The 17,751-nt window shown below is 38.8% G+C and overlaps 1 protein-coding gene across 1 annotated transcript in view; it reads right to left on the bottom strand.

Annotated features, from left to right (window-relative positions):
* LOC124775855 (pickpocket protein 28-like) overlaps positions 1 to 17,751 on the bottom strand; it is a 182,002-nt gene that overhangs the window by 63,273 nt on the left and 100,978 nt on the right. Inside the window, exon 5 of the mRNA XM_047250689.1 lies at positions 9,136 to 9,290. Within this exon, the coding sequence (XP_047106645.1) occupies positions 9,136 to 9,290 (155 nt within the window). The remainder of the gene's footprint in view (positions 1 to 9,135; positions 9,291 to 17,751) is intronic.

The following is a 17,751-nucleotide window of genomic DNA, read 5'->3' as shown; positions in this document are numbered from 1 at the left end:
CAGAAGCACTACTTTAGACACGCAAAAAGTTGTTCACGAAAATGTTATTACTTTGACGACATCAGAGACACTCTTTCGCAGGAAAGACCAGTTGTTCAGAAAACCATTTCACACCCTGTCATCGAAATTAAAATTGGATCATCGAAATTTACAGCTGTAATCGATTCTGGATCACCTATGTCTGTTATAAATGAGGAGACTTTCAACGAGGGTAACAAAGAGAAAACCTATCCTACATTACCATTAGGCAAAACGAAAGTGAAAGGAGCAGTATCGAGTAAAGGAGTAGACGTTAAATTACAGACACATTTATCATTTTGCATTGCAGGTCACATATTTCACTCAAATTTTTGGATTGTTCCTTTATTGACAACAGACGTTATTCTAGGTACGAATTTTCTGGTACAACACGACGCAGTTATTGATTTTCAGAATTCCTATTTAATGTTGAAGGACGAAAATGTACAATTGGCTTTAGAATTTCAGCACTCTTTATCTGCGGAAGAACAAACAATTAATCGCACAGAGGTCATTTCCGTATCACGTAACATAGACTGTAATTCCACATTGTTCATAGATACGTACGTACATAACTATAATACTCCAGACGAAGCTGACTACGACGTAATGCAGATGATTTGTGATAAAGTTAAACAAAGCACTGCAAATACAGACGACGAACGCACGCAACTACACAAAATTCTTTTACAGCAAGCTCCAGTTTTTGACAACATTCCTGGTACTATGTCCGGATTTATGTATGAATTTCAAGTCAAACAGCACGACACATTTAAAGCCAAGCACGATCCCATTCCGTATATTCATAGAGAACAGGTTAAAAAAGAATTGCAGGATATGCTTGACCAAGGAATTATTGAACCAGCAGTTAGTCCGTACATAAACCCGCTACATATTGTTAAGAAAAAAGATGGCTCACTTCGCCTCGTACTTGATTCACGTCACATCAGTGACATTATTATTAATGAAACCGATCGATCACAGACACTAGAAGAACTTCTACAGAAATTTCATGGTACTGCTATTTATTCCACATTAGATCCAAAATCGGGATTTTGGCAAATTCAGCTCCACCCGAACTGCAGAAAGTATACAGCTTTTCTCTGTTTTGGCGACTGTTATCAATTTTGCAAATTACCATTCGGTTTAACTATTTCTTCTGCAGCTTTTATTCGCGGTTTGAACACAATACTTCCGACAGAACTTAAAGACAGAATCACGACGTACGTAGATGACATTCTTATTGCAGAAGCTAAGTGGTCTGAACACAATCTGATTTTAGAACAACTGTTGCAAACCTTTCATGCACAAGGACTCACAGTTAATCTCAGTAAATCGCACTTTGGCAAAACTTGTATAAAATTTCTTGGACACGTAATTTCAGCAGAAGGCATTGCGCCTGATCCGGAAAAACTTCAAGCTCTACGTGACATTACTGTTCCTACAACGAAAAAACAACTACGCACCTTTTTGGGATTAATTAACTTTTTTCGTAAATGTATTCATCACTCTGCTTTAGACACACCTAGATTATGCCAATTGACAGGTAAAAACACTATTTGGTCCTGGGATAAGCAAGCACATTCTGAATTTATGAACTTGAAACACGCCTTGTTGAATGCACCACTTTTATCGCACCCAGAAATTTTTCCATTGCCACCGACAGTTCTAACACCGCTTTAGGAGTACATATTTTTCAGGAAATTGAAGAAGATGGCTCAACAGTAATTAAAAACATCGCATTTGCAAGTCGCATTCTGTCACCTGCTGAACGAAATTATTCCGTTACTGAACTTGAAACATTATGTGTTGTTTGGGCATTTACGAGATTTCGGCATTTTCTTTATGGGAGACACACTACAGTTTACACAGACCATAAAGCGATACAATTTTTACTTTCAGCTAAATTTACACACGGCAGACTAAGTAGATGGAAGCTTTATTTACAGGAATTTAATTTTACAATTGTTCACATTCCCGGCACACAAAATGTTGTAGCAGACGCACTGTCTCGTTCTCTCAGCAACTATCAGCAAGACATCGCAACCAACTTCTGCAAAGCAAATTTCAGCGTCATGTACATTCAACAAGTTGCATTTGAAAATTTTATTTCGTCGTCATTACAGGACATAGCACAAGAGCAGAATAAAGACAACGTGTGGAAAGAAATTAAACACCTTTGGCAAGATAAGAATAATGTTACGATTAGGAACCATTACACTGTACGCAATGATATTTTGTTTCGCCGCTCTGACCCTGACAGCAACAATTGGTTATTATGCATTCCTGACGAACTGGTTAACAAATTAATCTGGTACACTCATTTAAGTTACGCACATTACGGAGCTAGAAAATGTTTTCTTATACTGAGACAGAACTGTTATTTTACCAACATGGAGAAACGTATACGACGAGTTTTAGCGTCATGTAAAATTTGCCAGAAATCTAATTCAGACACAACTTCACATATTCCTCCATTACATCTAATTGTACCTGTTAAATTGAGACATATGGCCGCTGTAGACATTTTTGGTCCAATTCCGAGAACTAATAGAGGTTTCTGCTACATCTTTGTCGCTGTTGAACTCACTTCAAAATTTGTTACTTTCACTACGTTACGCAAAGCTACTGCTAAAACCGTTTCGAAAGCATTTGTAAAGTATTTTCTATTTCATGTAGGACATGTGTTGAAAGTAATTTCTGACAATGGATCACAATTTCGTTCTGCTATATGGACACGTATGTTACAAACTAGAAACATTTCTCCGATCTATATATCCAGGTACCATGCTTCTTCGAACCCCTGTGAACGATTAATGAAAGAAATTGCTAAACTGTGTAGAATATACTGCCACAAAAGACCTATTGATTGGGACACACACATATTCTCATTCCAAGATGTAATTAATTCTATACCAAATGAATCTACTATGCTATCTCCGTCTGTTATACTGAAAAATGTAGAACCACCTAACAAAATTACAGAATTAGTAAACTTTCCTACATCTCGTCGACTACGACACCATGAAATGATTAACATTGCGCTGAACAACATCAAACGTGCCGCAGAGCGCCGGAGAAGACAGCAAAAACAAGTTTGTATACGCCGTGACTTTCACATTGGACAGAAGATATTAGTACGTACACGCTATTTATCCAGCAGAATAAAAGGTAAGTGCAGTAAATTTGAACTTCTATACGCAGGTCCATATCGGATTCGCAGCATTCCTCACCCCAATGTTGTACACGTCGAAACTCTGAGAACCAGAAAAAGTAAAGGCAACCACCATGTCTCCAATATTAAACCCTTTATTGAATGAAGACACTTTATGATTTAACATACTATGATGCCATTTACTAATTTTTATGATCGCTTATGCAATTATATTCACATGACTAATTATTGATGATTATCGTATTTTTTCTTGGCAAGTGCCCGGCAAGGTAAGGTTAGCAGGTCGCTCTTCTTGTCGTTACATATCAGACTGTGCACATTTTTTCCAGAGAAACTTACGTATCTTATGAATAATTATGCAATTTTATCTAGTGACATATTAATTTTATTAAATTCTCTCTCCATTAAAGTCTTTAATTCTCGCCTCTACTAACTACACAACATACAAGGTGAACTCAAAGAAGGTCACATTTCTTGTCATCATTTTTTTATGTATGTACGATTATTTTCATATTTTGTTTATATGCACTGTGAAATAATTAAGATATAACACACACCAGTTGACTTTGATATTTTTGCCCTATGATATCTCAACATCGTGACTGTTTTACATTTTTGCTGCTGCATTGTGATATTCTGTGCACATTTTTGCATTTGAACACTGTCTATTTTTTTTCATATTACGTTTTTTGTCATGGTATGCTGTATGCTTAGTTATGTTATCATAAATCAGTCATTATTTAGTGAGTATATGATGTAAACGCAAGACATTAATCTTTGTTCATCAATTTCGGAAAGAATTGATGCGTAAAAGAAATAAGTTAAACAGAAATGGGAATTTCACCTTCGGAATGAACGAAAGAAGATGCAAACCTCGTGATGAAGAGTAAATGGATCAGGATTAACAAGCATTAACAAGAATATACTATACACATCGTAGAATAGCAGTCTTCACTAATTTTTTCTTTCAGAATACAAGGCGATTGATGCAGGCTGTCAGACAGAACTACACATCTTAGTTTTAGTGATGGAATATCCTCGAGATAAGGAATAGTTATGTAATGAGTAATGAAATGATTTTTTTTGCAGATGATAATGAATGCTGATGAATAATGATGAAGAATATGCTACTATGGATAAGAAGTTTTTCTTTACAGATGATGATAATAATGGAGTTATGATAATGAAGTGATGGATAATGAAGTTTTTCTTTACAGATGAGGATATTGTTGAAGTTATGTATTTATGCTATGTAGTTATTTAAGTATTTGTTGCAGTTTGCTTTGACAGCAGGTGTTATACGACGAAAGGTTTTGGAAAGGACAGCTATGGAACACATTTTATACACATTTCACTACCTGTTAATTCGAAGTTCACTACTTTTCAGCATAAAATGCATTTCTTCTTTCAGCTTAATAATCCATTTTTTATATATTTTCTCAGGAGAAATTATTTATGAAATTAATGTGCTATAAGCAGTTGTTCATTAAATCTATATCATTTATGAATGTGATTAGATACACTCTACTTGTTTCATAATCTTGCAACAGCGGACTCATGACGAATGACGTTACACATTTTCATTTACAGCAACAACCCAGAAGCAATTTTTTTTCCTTGCTATCCCCTATGATAACCCAAAGCCATGCATTGCTAACAAAAATGTATTACCAGTCCCAAATAATGATACCAGTTTAAGAGAGTTCTGAGTAATGCTGATCAGCTATGAATAATATGTCACTTGAATAATGAATGCTACTGATTACGGTATTGACATGACCAATAATTAATAATGCTTTGTAACTAGGAAATGAATGCTACTAATTATGCTTTGTAACAAGGAAATGAATGCTACTAATTATGCTTTGTAACTGGGAAAAGAATGCTACTGATTACCGTATTGAGATGATTACTGTATTTAAATGACCAATAATTAATAATGCTTTGTAACTAGGAAATGAATGCTACTAATTATGCTTTGTAACAAAGAAATGAATGCTACTGATTATGCTTTGTAACTGGGAAATGAACGCTACTGATTATGATATTGAAATGACCAATGACAATATTGTCTGTAAATCAATTAATGAACATTTTTCTGTAATACTACATACATGGTACAGAAATGTTCAATAACTGGGCTATGAATGCCGCAAACTAGTAATGTAATTCCCAATGAAGACTAGTATGTGCCTTAATGTCCTTCACTTTCTGACCTAACTACCCTGAATTACTGTAATACCCATTTGTCCTGTATATCCTTTTGATCATGGAGCACTATATTTGGTTTTTGCACTAATTCTACGTTGGTGTGCCTTGTAAGAGCGTGGTGTTGACACGACATGCTGTCCACCACCGTGAGCGATGGAGACGTTATTATGGTCGCACTGTTTGGTGTACCTGATGTACTGCCAAAATGATAACATGGAATATTACTACGACATTTCAGTGTCTTGGGTACGCTGATAAATACTTCTACGAAAAGAACTTCAGATTGTCTGACTTGGTGTTGTACTTCTGTGGAAAGATATGGACTTTCAGTGCAGCTGCTTGCAACCTAAAGTGCTACAACCATGATGCAATCCTTCCCTTTCCTATCCTAATTCTTGTAACATAGTGAAAACCATTTCTTTTGCTAACATGATTTCTATTCATTGTATGTACATTTTTTTTTTTTTATTTGCTGATATATTCTGAGTTACAGTGCGCGTGCACTTTTGTCAATGAGTTTTGTAACATGATTTCTACCCATTATTTTGTGATTTACTGATGTATTCTGAGTTACAGTGCGTGTGCACTTTTGTCATGTTTCTAACATGATTTCTATTTATTCTATATACATTTTGTGATATATTCTGAATTACAGTGCGAGTGCACTTTTGTCATTTTCTAACATGATTACTACTCATTGTATTTACATTTTGATTTGCTGATATGTTCTGAATTACAGTGCATGTGCACTTATGTCACTTGTCAACATGATTTTATGCCATTATGTTTATTTGTTGTGAAAATTCTAAAGACATTTTTTTTCGATGTGCTGATATATTCTGAATTTCAGTGCGTGTGCACTTTTGTCATTTTCTAACATGATTACTACTCATTGTATGTACATTTTGATTTGCTCATATATTCTGAACTACAGTGCATGTGCACTTATGTCACTTGTCAACATGATTTTTTGCCATTATGTTTATTTGTTGTAAAAATACTAAAGAGTTTTTCAGTGCGTGTGCACTTATGTCATTTGTTTTGTACTCATTGTATATATATTTTGTACTGGGTGCATGTGCACCACATTTACGTCATGACCTACATCTAAATATTCTGTGATTGTAAAGTTAATTAGTTAAGAAAAAAATTTGTTGCTCATGGCAAGTCCAAATGACTCACCATCGCTGCCAAATTTTTGCCCCCCCAGTGGAGGGTTATGAAACACGTATGTATTCAGTAGCAGCGATGGCGAGGCATGACAGAATCTCTGACCAGAGAGTTATTTATCGTTGCTAGTCTGCGCTTGACCGCGCGTGAGTGCAGTAGTTGTACGTAGCGAGTCGCGAGAGCATGTAGTTCAGTTGCGAGTTGCACTCAGGCAGTGCTAGGAGTCGTGTGTGAGGAGTCGGCGGGCGTCGACATGGGTCTCTGGTCACGGTTCGGGACGAGGTATATTGTTAAATAAGGTAATGAAGCAGCATTGCGCTCAGCCAATAACATCTGTTAATTGTAATTAATTTGTTCAAGAAATGCCCCAATAAGAATTTTGTTTTCAAAACAATCGTTTTAAGAAAAGAATCATTGCAATTGAAACAATATTTCCTATGCTTTTCCTCCCAGAATCAAATTATCAGATTAATTATTGCACAGGGCCTAAGGTCAGCGCAGCTGCCCTTATAAAATTTATCAGGTTCATTTTAACGTTAATTTTGTGGGGACTTAACATTTTTGCACATTTTTATTATCATTGATTTTTATTACTGTGGGAAGCTAACATTTGGCACTATTCGCAATTCTATTCAATTCTTTTCATTTTCATATTTTTTGTGGGAAGGTTACACTTGGCTCGATGCCGGTTAACATTTAATTATTGTCATTATCAAAATTCTATATTCGTGTAGTACGTAAAGAAATATGAATGTTTTCGTTGGACCACTTTTTTCGCTTTGTGATAGATGGCGCTGTAATAGTCACAAACATATGGCTCACAATTTTAGATGAACAGTTGGTAACAGGCAGGTTTTTTAAATTAAAATACAGAACGTAGGTACGTTTGAACATTTTGTTTCGATTGTTCCAATGTAATACATGTGCCTTTGTGAACTTATCATATCTTAGAACGCATGCTGTTACAGCGTGATTACCTGTAAATACAACATTAATGCGATAAATGCTCATAATGATGTCCCTCAACCTCAATGCATTTCGCAAATACATGTAACGGCATTCCTCTCAACAGTGACTAGCTCGCCTTCCGTAATGTTCGCACATGCATTGACAATGCGCTGACGCATGTTGTCAAGCGTTGTCGGTGGTTCATGATAGCAAACATCCTTCAACTTCCCTACAGAAAGAAATCCGGGGACGTCAGATCCGGTGAACGTGCGGGCCATAGTATGGTGCTTCGACGACCAATCCACCTGTCATGAAATACGCTATTCAATACCGCTTCAACCGCATTCGAGCTATGTGCCGGACATCGATCATGTTGGAAGTACATCGCCATTCTGTCATTCAGTGAAACATCTTGTAGTAAAATCGGTAGAACATTTCGTAGGAAATCAGCATACATTACATCATTTAGAATGCTATCGATGAAATGGGGGCCAATTATCCTTCCTCCCATAATGCCACACCATAGCTTAACCCGCCAAGGTCGCTGATGTTCCACTTCTAGCAGCCATCGTAGATTTTCCGTTGCCCAATAGTGCATATTATGCCGGATTACGACACCGCTGTTGGTGAATGGCGCTTCGTCGCTAAATAGAACGCATGCATAAAATCCGTCATCGTCCTGTAATTTCTCTTGTGCCCAGTGGCAGAACTGTACACGACGTTCAAAGTCGTCGCCATGCAATCCCTGGTGCATAGAAATATGGTACGGGTGCATGGATGTTGATGTAGCATTCTCAACACCGACGTTTTTGATATTCCCGATTCTCGTGCAATTTGTCTGTTACTGATGTGCGGATTAGCCGCGACAGCAGCTAAAACACCAACTTGGGCATCATCATATGTTGCAGTTCGTGGCTGAACACTTCCTGTTTCCTTAAATAACGTAACTATCCGGCGAACGGTTCGGACACATGGATGATGTCGTCCAGGATACCGAGCAGTATCCATAGCACAAGCTCGTTGGGCATTTTGATCACAATAGCCACACATCAACATATACCGACCTTTTCCGCAATTGGTAAACGGTCCATCTTAACAAGGGTAATGTATCACGAAGCAAATACCGTCCGCACTGTCGGAATGTTACGTGATACCACGTACTTATAAGTTTGCGACAATTACAGCGCCATCTTTACGTACTACACGAATATGCAATAACAAATGGGTGTTCCTATTTAAAAAGAAACGCAGTTGATATCAGTTTGACCTATGGCAGCGCCATGTAGCGGGCCATCCATAGCGCCATCTGGTTTCCCCCTTCAAGCTAGAGGAGTTTCGTTCTTTGTAGTTTTTTCGTTTGATGCTTATTTCGTGAGATATTTGGCCCGGTCACTATCAATGGACCACCCTGTATATATATAAGCAGTTACTCAGGGAATGTATAAATTACCAAATTTAGATTATTTGTTTCATAATACATTGAATTGCGTGAATTACGTAATTAGGACATTATAGCCATATTGAGTTATATATCTTTCATACTTATTTCTAAGCAAAATATGACTTAACTGCCTGTGATACGGCTGTAGCTAACGTAATGTGTCAGTACTCACACTTCTTTGGAATATATGTCTTCTGGATCGAGCATGTTGAACGTAAAACACAGGCCATCTTCCGTCATCTGCGGGCGGAATATTTCGGATGGGTCATACGAATATTGGTTTCGCCAAGCGTAAAAGTAGATGGTTTCGTCCATGTCTGGAGCCACCTGATGAAGATAGACGTGTAACTGAGAGCAAAATAGTTCTTAAAAAAAGCAAAAAAATTAAAATTCACATGTGACTGGTTAAAATGAAGGCCTGCGTGTTGTCCTGCAGAATTTCAACTGTTATGGAACGAAATAGCAAGTCGTAATCATTTAAGCTAGTACATCAGTGTAAGCTCTTTCAATCAAATTATTTAAGGAATGATTAAACTGGAAGGAGGTTACACGGGAAGTGACTGCGTAGGCTTTTCCGATAATTCTTGGGAGCCTTCTCTGGTTTAATTTTGGGATCTGGCAGCAAACTATGAAGGTTTAGGTAGGATGCTTGCGATGTTTTCAGGCTCTCATAACGTTGCGAGTCGACTGTGTGTGCAAATCTTAAATGCTTCATAGTAATCAATTGCTATTGGTGTGGTTGTTATTATTCTGGATGACATGCGCTAATTTTCTCCTGAAGCATGTGGGTAGTAAAGACAGCGTAATTTATTATCCCCGTCAATAACAAGACCTTCTACCCCTCCAACAGCGATAACAATACTCTTGCTACTACAGGAGATGTTTCTTCTGCATTATCTCGCTAGCAGTCTAAGATTCTCAAAGAGTTTGTTTCACTGTTAATGGCTTTGTGGTTCGATGCTCTTCACGTTCCACAGTTTTCCATATTTCAATTGTAAGCGAAGGTTATCGTATACGTCAGCTGCCAGTCGGGAAAGCCTTTTCGATGATGACGTTTGGTTTGGTTTATGGGGCGCTCAGCAGTGTGGTCATCAGCCCCTGTACACATTCCCAATCTGAACACAGTAAAATCTCGCTACTTTTCATGAATGATGATGGAATGATGAGGACAACACAAACACCCCTCCCCGGGCAGAGAAAATCCCCAACCCGGCCGGAAATCGAACCCGGGACCCCGTGATCCAGTGGTAGCAACGCTAGCCGCTAGACCATGAGCTGCGGAGAAAAATTTAGTAGTGGTGGGTTTCGAACCAGGGACCGAAAACATTTTGATACTAATCATAGATGCTGCCCCATTTTTTGTCTTTGATCTTACTTTGTTCTATATTGTTCGTGGAGGACGTCCGATGACACTCGTTCAGGTTGTTCGTTGATCCGATCACTCAGTTTTTTATTACAGAGGGAAGCTAAACCCTCTGACCGAACACTCTGAGCTACCGAGCTCGTCGTCGTCGACGGGACATTATACGTAAAGTTTTACTCCCGGGAGCAGCTGTGCAGCCAGGATGTAGTGTTACCTCTCTGGAGTTTCGAACGTAGAAGAGACGTATTGTCCTGTTGATGTCGCGAGTCAGACGTTGAGGCGTTTCACAGTAGCTCGCTAGACGAGAAAGTCAAGAGACGAGGTCAGAGTCCTGTTCAGCATTGTGCCTTATGAAGTCTGCTTTTTCTGCTTGTTTTCACGTCTTTTTCTATTTGCAATACATAGTAAATACGGAAAAGGTGTGGAAAATCCACCCAAAATCCTCCGCCAGCTCACTCTGGTAAGAGACCAAAGTTTTGCAGTCCCGGTCAAGTATCCAGCTACAGGCTACTCCTTAATTCACATATTAAACTGCTTCGCAGAGGTACATCAGAAATATCTTCAGACTATTTCTCGACTGTTCCACTTTCTAACAGCTCTTGCGAGAAATGAACGCTTAAATCTTTCGGCGCAAACTCTGATTATTGTTTTTTTATTACGACTCCGCCCGTGTAGGTGAGCATTTGTAGGGAGAAATTCTGAATTTCGTCAAAACGCAATGAAGAACCGCCTTTGTTTTAATAATCGCCACCATTACTCGCATATCGTACCGTGACACTCTCTTCTCTATTTCAATAGAATACAAAACGAGTTGCCTTTCTTTGAATTTTGTCATTGTCCTCCGTCAGCCCTCTCTAGCGAGTATTCCATACCGGAGTGAGGTACTCCACAAGAGGACAGTCAAACATAATATAGGCAATCTCTTTGGCAAATTTGCTGCATTTTCTAACTATAAATGTTCTTCCAAAAAATCGTAGCCTTTGCTTCGCTTTCCCTAGAACATTATCTATGTGATCGTTCCAATTTGCGTTGTTCATTATTGCAATGCCTAGGTTCTTAGCTGAATAGACAACCGTTAAATTTGTGTGACTTACTGTGAAACCGAAATTTAACGGAATTATTTAGTGCTCTTGTGAAGGAGTGAATACTTCTCATTATTTAGAGTCAATTGCCACTTTTAGGAATATGCAGATGCCATGTGTAAATCATTGTGTAGCTCCTACAGATTTTCTGACATTTCCGCTAGACTGTAAATGACAGCAGCTTCTGCAAATATTTGATGCTCAGATCGTCTCCTAAGTCGTTTATGTGCGAGTAGAGTGAAAACAGCAGAGGATCTCCTGGTGTCCCTTCTGTTTCACTCGATGACTTCCCATCAGTTACTACGAACTTCTGGCAGAAAACGCGAATGAAGTCGCACAACAGAGACGAAACCTGCAAACATGTAATGTGATTGGAGGCCACATGAGAGGAACTGTGTCAAAAGTCCTCTGGAAAGCTAGAATCAACTTGAGGTCCCCAGTCGATAGAAATCAATAGTGTGAATGAAAAACCGAGCATGTTTCACAAGAACGAGTCCATGCCAATAGATAGTTTTCTTAGATATATTTCGTAGTGCTTGAACACAATACACGTTCCAAAATCCCCAAATCTCCAAATCGATGTCAGCGATATGGGTCAGCGGGTTACTTTTATTACAGTAATTATGTCTTAGTGCGACTTCTACAGCTTTCGAGCCTTTAAGTGCGGATCTTTCGGTGAAGTGAGCGATCATATATGACTGATAAACAGGGCGCTTTCTCTTCAGGAGTGATATACAATCGGGAGCGGAAAACTTTCCTCCCTACGTCGACGGTATGTACATGTACCGGCAGTTGTTCTTGAATCAGATTCTGGAATCCTGCTCCCTTTCGTCTGTTACACTGGATATTCGGCTCGTAAATGTGAGATTATCACGAAGAATTCTTGGTTTAGAATATGGATTTCGCTCCAGCGTAGTCTGAGGGATTGAAATACAGCAGCGTGACAATAGATCGTTTTCTTCGATGTATTTTGTATTGCTTGCCACAGTACATGTTCCAGAATCGGCAAATCTCCAAATCTGTGACAGCGATATGGGTCAGTGGGCTACTTGTATTACAGTAAATATGGCTTGGTGTGACTTCTAGGGGGGTTGAGAGTGGGGGGTGGGGGAGGGGGGGGGGGAGGGTTACCCGTGGCCTAGCGGTAACTGTAACGTCCCTTAGCAAAAGACATATTTTGTAGTAAAGAGAAAATATTGTGCATCGTATTCTGTTATTGTATGGAATTATGTATTTTTTTTATTATTATTTATTTTAGATAATATCTGTGTCGGCGAGTACTGAAACCGCACAGACGATAAATATCATACACAGATGAAAAACATCACTAGTATAAATAATACAGCATGAACATTAATTTCTTTGTCTTCCTCTTGGAGTTACGGGAGTAAGATAGCCTGTGTCGCAGTTGTACATGCTAACGTAGTCTTCTTTTGTCATGGTTAATCGATGTACGCCATTACGTACTCATTTTTAAAAAAGGTGTGTATTGTAGATAAGTTAACATATTTGAATGTTTTGAATAGAGTTATTTAATGAAACCTTGCATTATTATTTGTAGTAGCTTGCTTAAATTATTATCCCATCCTTTTAAGACATTTTCAATTATTTAAATACTATCCGTGGTGCAGAGCTGCGCTACGAACGAACAAGCCGCTGCCGCGGCGCGTTCAAACTGCATTAAAAGAAATCGATCATACCGCAAAGAAGCGGGAAGGTAATAGTGAAATAAAATCATCTCTTTCAGCTTCCGGACTTGCAGAGCAGAGCAGCAGATTTTATGATGTGTTTTGCAGGTTGACGCGGGCTGCTGATAGTATATTGCTAACAGTACAAAAGAGATAATTTACCTTCGTAACATAATAGGAATTTTGTTGTGCTTAGTTCTGGTCTGGCAAACCTTATAGTGAAAACGTGTTTTTCTCCGACAATAGTCTCATGTTCTTGTGCTAGTCGTGGTAATTATTGGTGTTTTACGCTTAACAAAAATCCAATGCAAAACGTTGAACAATCTTTGCGAACTGTAACATCAGTATTTCATAACAAAGTAATTTTCATTTTCAATAACTATAAAGTAGGGAAGATATGTTGATTTTTTATAGTGAGTTACAGTAACCAAAAATGTTCCTTTAATAGAAAGCCAGATACAGAACAATAAGAACCCAATATATTCTGTTTTGTTGAAAATTAATGATTATAAAGAAATTCTGGGCACAGCATTACTAAAAGGTATTTCGCGGCTGTTTTCGTATATGCGTTATTACGCGAGCAATAACAAAAACAAAACCAAAATAAATAGAAAAGAGTATATATATATATATATATATATATATATATATATATATATATATATATATATATATATATTTCACGACCAAAAAACGCGAAATTGGCGCCAAAAAACGCGGGGCCCGAATTTGCAGTGGCCACGAAAACAAGAATATTTTATGTAGTTTCTTTCAGTGTTTATTGTTATGTATATATGTATGTATATAGTGATAAATGTATGTATGTGTATCATGATTAATGCTATGTGTTAATGAATGTACAAAAATTTTTCATGAAAAACCGCACCACTGCAAGCAAGTTAGAGGAAACGATCCTGATAGTACTGAGAAACTGTAACGACTACATAATCCGGGGGCAGCCGAACTCCGAGATCAGATAAATAAAAGGTAAGACTACAGTGTAGTTGTCCTGTTTGTAGAAGCTTAACTCCAGTGAAGTGATCTCATATCGCTAGTGGTGTGTAGTTTGATGTTAGTGTTTATGACAGGACAAAGTTGATTGTAGATAGTAATTTTTAGTGTGCAGTGTATTGTAGATAAACTAACATATTTTGTGTGCAAGTGAAAAAACTGTCAGGTCTTGTGTTCGAGTAGGTAATTTATGAATATGGTTAAATTGCGTAGTCAACGTCCGAGCAATATGGATACTGATGGACAGCCATTAGTTAGTGCTGGAAATGTAGAAGCGGGTGCATTAAGCAGTACAAGTACTCTCTTTGAGGATATACCATGCGAAAATGTGGGGGCAGGGGCACAGGAAGTGGTGCCACCGCCCACCAGTGCTCAAGGAGAGGTAGATAAAGAAATTACACCACCTCCAGAAAAGCAGGAACCAGAGAGTGGTAATCTGCCTGGTGGGAATTCACTTCAGGCGATATTAGAGCGCGTGCTGGATTACCAGGCAAAATTTGCGCAACAGCAAGCCGAGCGAGATCGCCAGCAAGCTGAGCGAGATCGCCAGTTAGCAGAAAATTTACTTGCCCAGCAGGCTGAGAGGGATCGCCAGCAAGCTGAGCGGGACAAGCAACTTGTGCAATCGTTAGAAAATATGAAAAAAGAGATTGCCTGTATGAAACAGAACTATGAGTCGATACCTAAGGCCGTGCAGGAGTTGACTGTACAGGTCAACAACCTGCAAGTAGCAAACACTAACACGGTAGACGAAATAGGTGTCTTAGCCAACCGAGTAGAAAAGCTAGAAATAGATTCCACACAGCTTGTAGAGCAGAAGTGGAACGAACAAACGACTAAAATTGAAACCGAATTCAACTCATGGCTAGAAGCGAAGGAGAGTGAGATTGACAAAAATATTTATTCTAAGGTACAAGCAGCCATAGCGGATAGAGATTCCGAATCGTTCAGTACCGCAGTAAATCGTCAGGTACAGAACGACGTCCAAACCATCAAACAAATACTCAGTGAGGATATTCCGCAGTGGAAAGTGAATATTAACAAACGGATATCCGACTTGGAAAAGGGTTTAACACAAAGTAGCAAACATCTTGAACATGAAACTATGTCGCCAACAGCCAATGTTTTTGGCAACGCACAAACTTATACGCGACGCAACAATGGTGAATCTTTAGGCGATAATGCGAAGAACTGTAGCTTCGGTTCGGAGCACACAGCCTATGTCCCAGGAGCAAACCAGTATAGTCCAAAAATATTAGTTGAAGAAAGTTTGATAAAAAATAGGCAGTTTCAAACGTTTACTACTGAACGGAAGTCAGTACACCTAGTAGTATTCATAAAAAGCTTTAAAAATATCTTGCCTAGTGTGTGGAACGAAGCATAGAAAATTCAATACGTAATGTCATACATTCAGGGTGATGCAGCATTGTGGGCTACGGAAGTAGCAGACAGCTGCATGACATATGAACAGTTCGAAAGGGCGTTTTTGTCGAAATACTGGTCGCCTTGTATACAAGAGCGGCTAAGAAAAGAAGTATACAATCCCGAACCGTACTCACCCCGTCTTGGGAATCTGAGACGGTATTTCGAGAAGTACATAAACAAAACGCGGTACTGGGACGAGCCTATCTCACCAAGAGACATAATAAGACTCCTAAAATCACATTTACCCCTTCATATCAAAGAGAAATTAATACACGTACCAGAAAGCGACATGGAACATTTCCTGTCTGTTCTAGATTCAATAGACTTAATCCAGGAAGACGCAAAAGCAGCGTGTGATCACTCGCGGAATAATGGATCAGGATGTAAACATGACAGAAATAATAGTGCACAAAACCACAACCATGGAAATGGTGGGGGTGGTAACAAGCGGCAAGAGCATTCGCAAAACTGTAATAATGGGAGAAGTCAGAACGGGTATGGGCAGCCGTCCCACAATAAAAAGCGTCGATTTGACGACCGGTACGATTCCGGATTGCCAGGGACCAACCGCTGGAAAAATGCGCGAGGTCAGTGACATAGCAATTACAATGACGGTAATCGTAATTGGAATCAGAATCAGCGACCAAGCCCAGAGCGGCAGGGTAATGACTGGTACGATAACAACAGACCACCATTGCAGAACGCGCTTATTGCGCAGTCGTGGCGGCCCACAAACCAAAGCGTAAACATAGTAGAGGTCGCGGATAATAGCCGTCCAAGTACCTCGCAAGCAAGCCATCCGACAAACTAGAATCGGCCTCGATACGCTCTCCATCGCTGGCCGAGGGGTGGAGTGAGAGCAACACGAATAACAATAGTATCCCTGGAATACATATGCTGCGATACAACGACGGTATCAGTATGGATAAAGATCTACTGACCGAACTGCATGAATGTAAGAAAGATAGCAACGAAAATGTGCAAGCCATAATAGAAGCGAAAATCAATGATGTTGCAGTGAATATAATCATTGACACAGGTGCCTCAGTGAGTGTAATGAGTACAGAGTTGTTTAAAGCGCTAGGGAAGGGACGTAGTATACCTACTTTCCCGGTTAATAATTGCAAGGTGTCTGGAGCTATAAGTGCACAGAGCCAGTTAATTAAGTACCAGGTGCAGGTGGAGATTTGTAAGGAGGGCGAAGCCATAGTGAGCTCGTTCCTCATTGTTAAAGGGTTAAAGGTGGCCTGCATTCTGGGAGTAGATTTTCTCCGTGAGAGGGACGCAGTGATCGACCTCTCCTCGGGAAAACTAAGTATAGTTAATAAAGGTAGGAGGATTGAGTTGTCTATGATGAAATCGAAGGAGGTACTTGTGCCATGTTGCAATCGAATTAATATCAAAGGTAGGAACCCCTGGGTACTACACTTTAATGATTATTCACCTGTGACGGATCTCTATTATCCGAATATAGGAGGTAGAAATTTTGAACCAAATGTTGATGAATTTCGAACCAAAGTACAGGAATCTGAAAGTTTAAGCAACATACAAAAGCAACAGTTGACGCAGCTGTTATCGGAATATACCATGGTATTTACCGACCGACCAGGAATAGTCAAAGGGTACCACTGTCACATAGAGGTGATGCCTCACAAAACATACTGTCGCGCATCTTACTCCATCCCTTGGTCGAGGAGGGAAGTAGTGGCTAAAGAGATTCGGAAGATGTTGCCACACGAATGTAGCTATTTGTTAGCACATCCCCAGACGGGGAAAATAAAAGGACTGTATCCACGTAAAGATGTAAAGTTATTTATTCAGTGAGATGTCTGATGTAAATAGTAGTGGTAAGAAGATTTCAATTGTGTTTTAGAGTATAAGTATGTTAGTTTTAAGAAAGAATTTATGTATAGTTACAATTTTGAGGAAGTAGAATCAGTAAACTGAGCAATAATATGCAAATGCAAGACTTTGTTTACAGACAGTTAGGGTCATTAAAATACTACATGCTCTTCAAGCAATGAATAATCTTTTGTTGATAAAATAATGATTAATTTCTTGAATCATTTTGTAGTAAGTAAGTACAATTAATGATGAAATCTCATATAAATATGTAGCAGATGTAATTGTGTTAGAATTAAGGAACCCTGAGAGAGAGTCTATACTAGACAAAAATTGACTTTGTAGTACGAAATAATTATGTGATGTAATGTTTACTG

The sequence above is a fragment of the Schistocerca piceifrons genome, chromosome 2 (genome assembly GCF_021461385.2).
Source record: "Schistocerca piceifrons isolate TAMUIC-IGC-003096 chromosome 2, iqSchPice1.1, whole genome shotgun sequence".
Classification (NCBI taxonomy): Eukaryota; Metazoa; Arthropoda; class Insecta; order Orthoptera; family Acrididae; genus Schistocerca; species Schistocerca piceifrons.
This window is presented reverse-complemented; position numbering and strand designations above follow the sequence as displayed.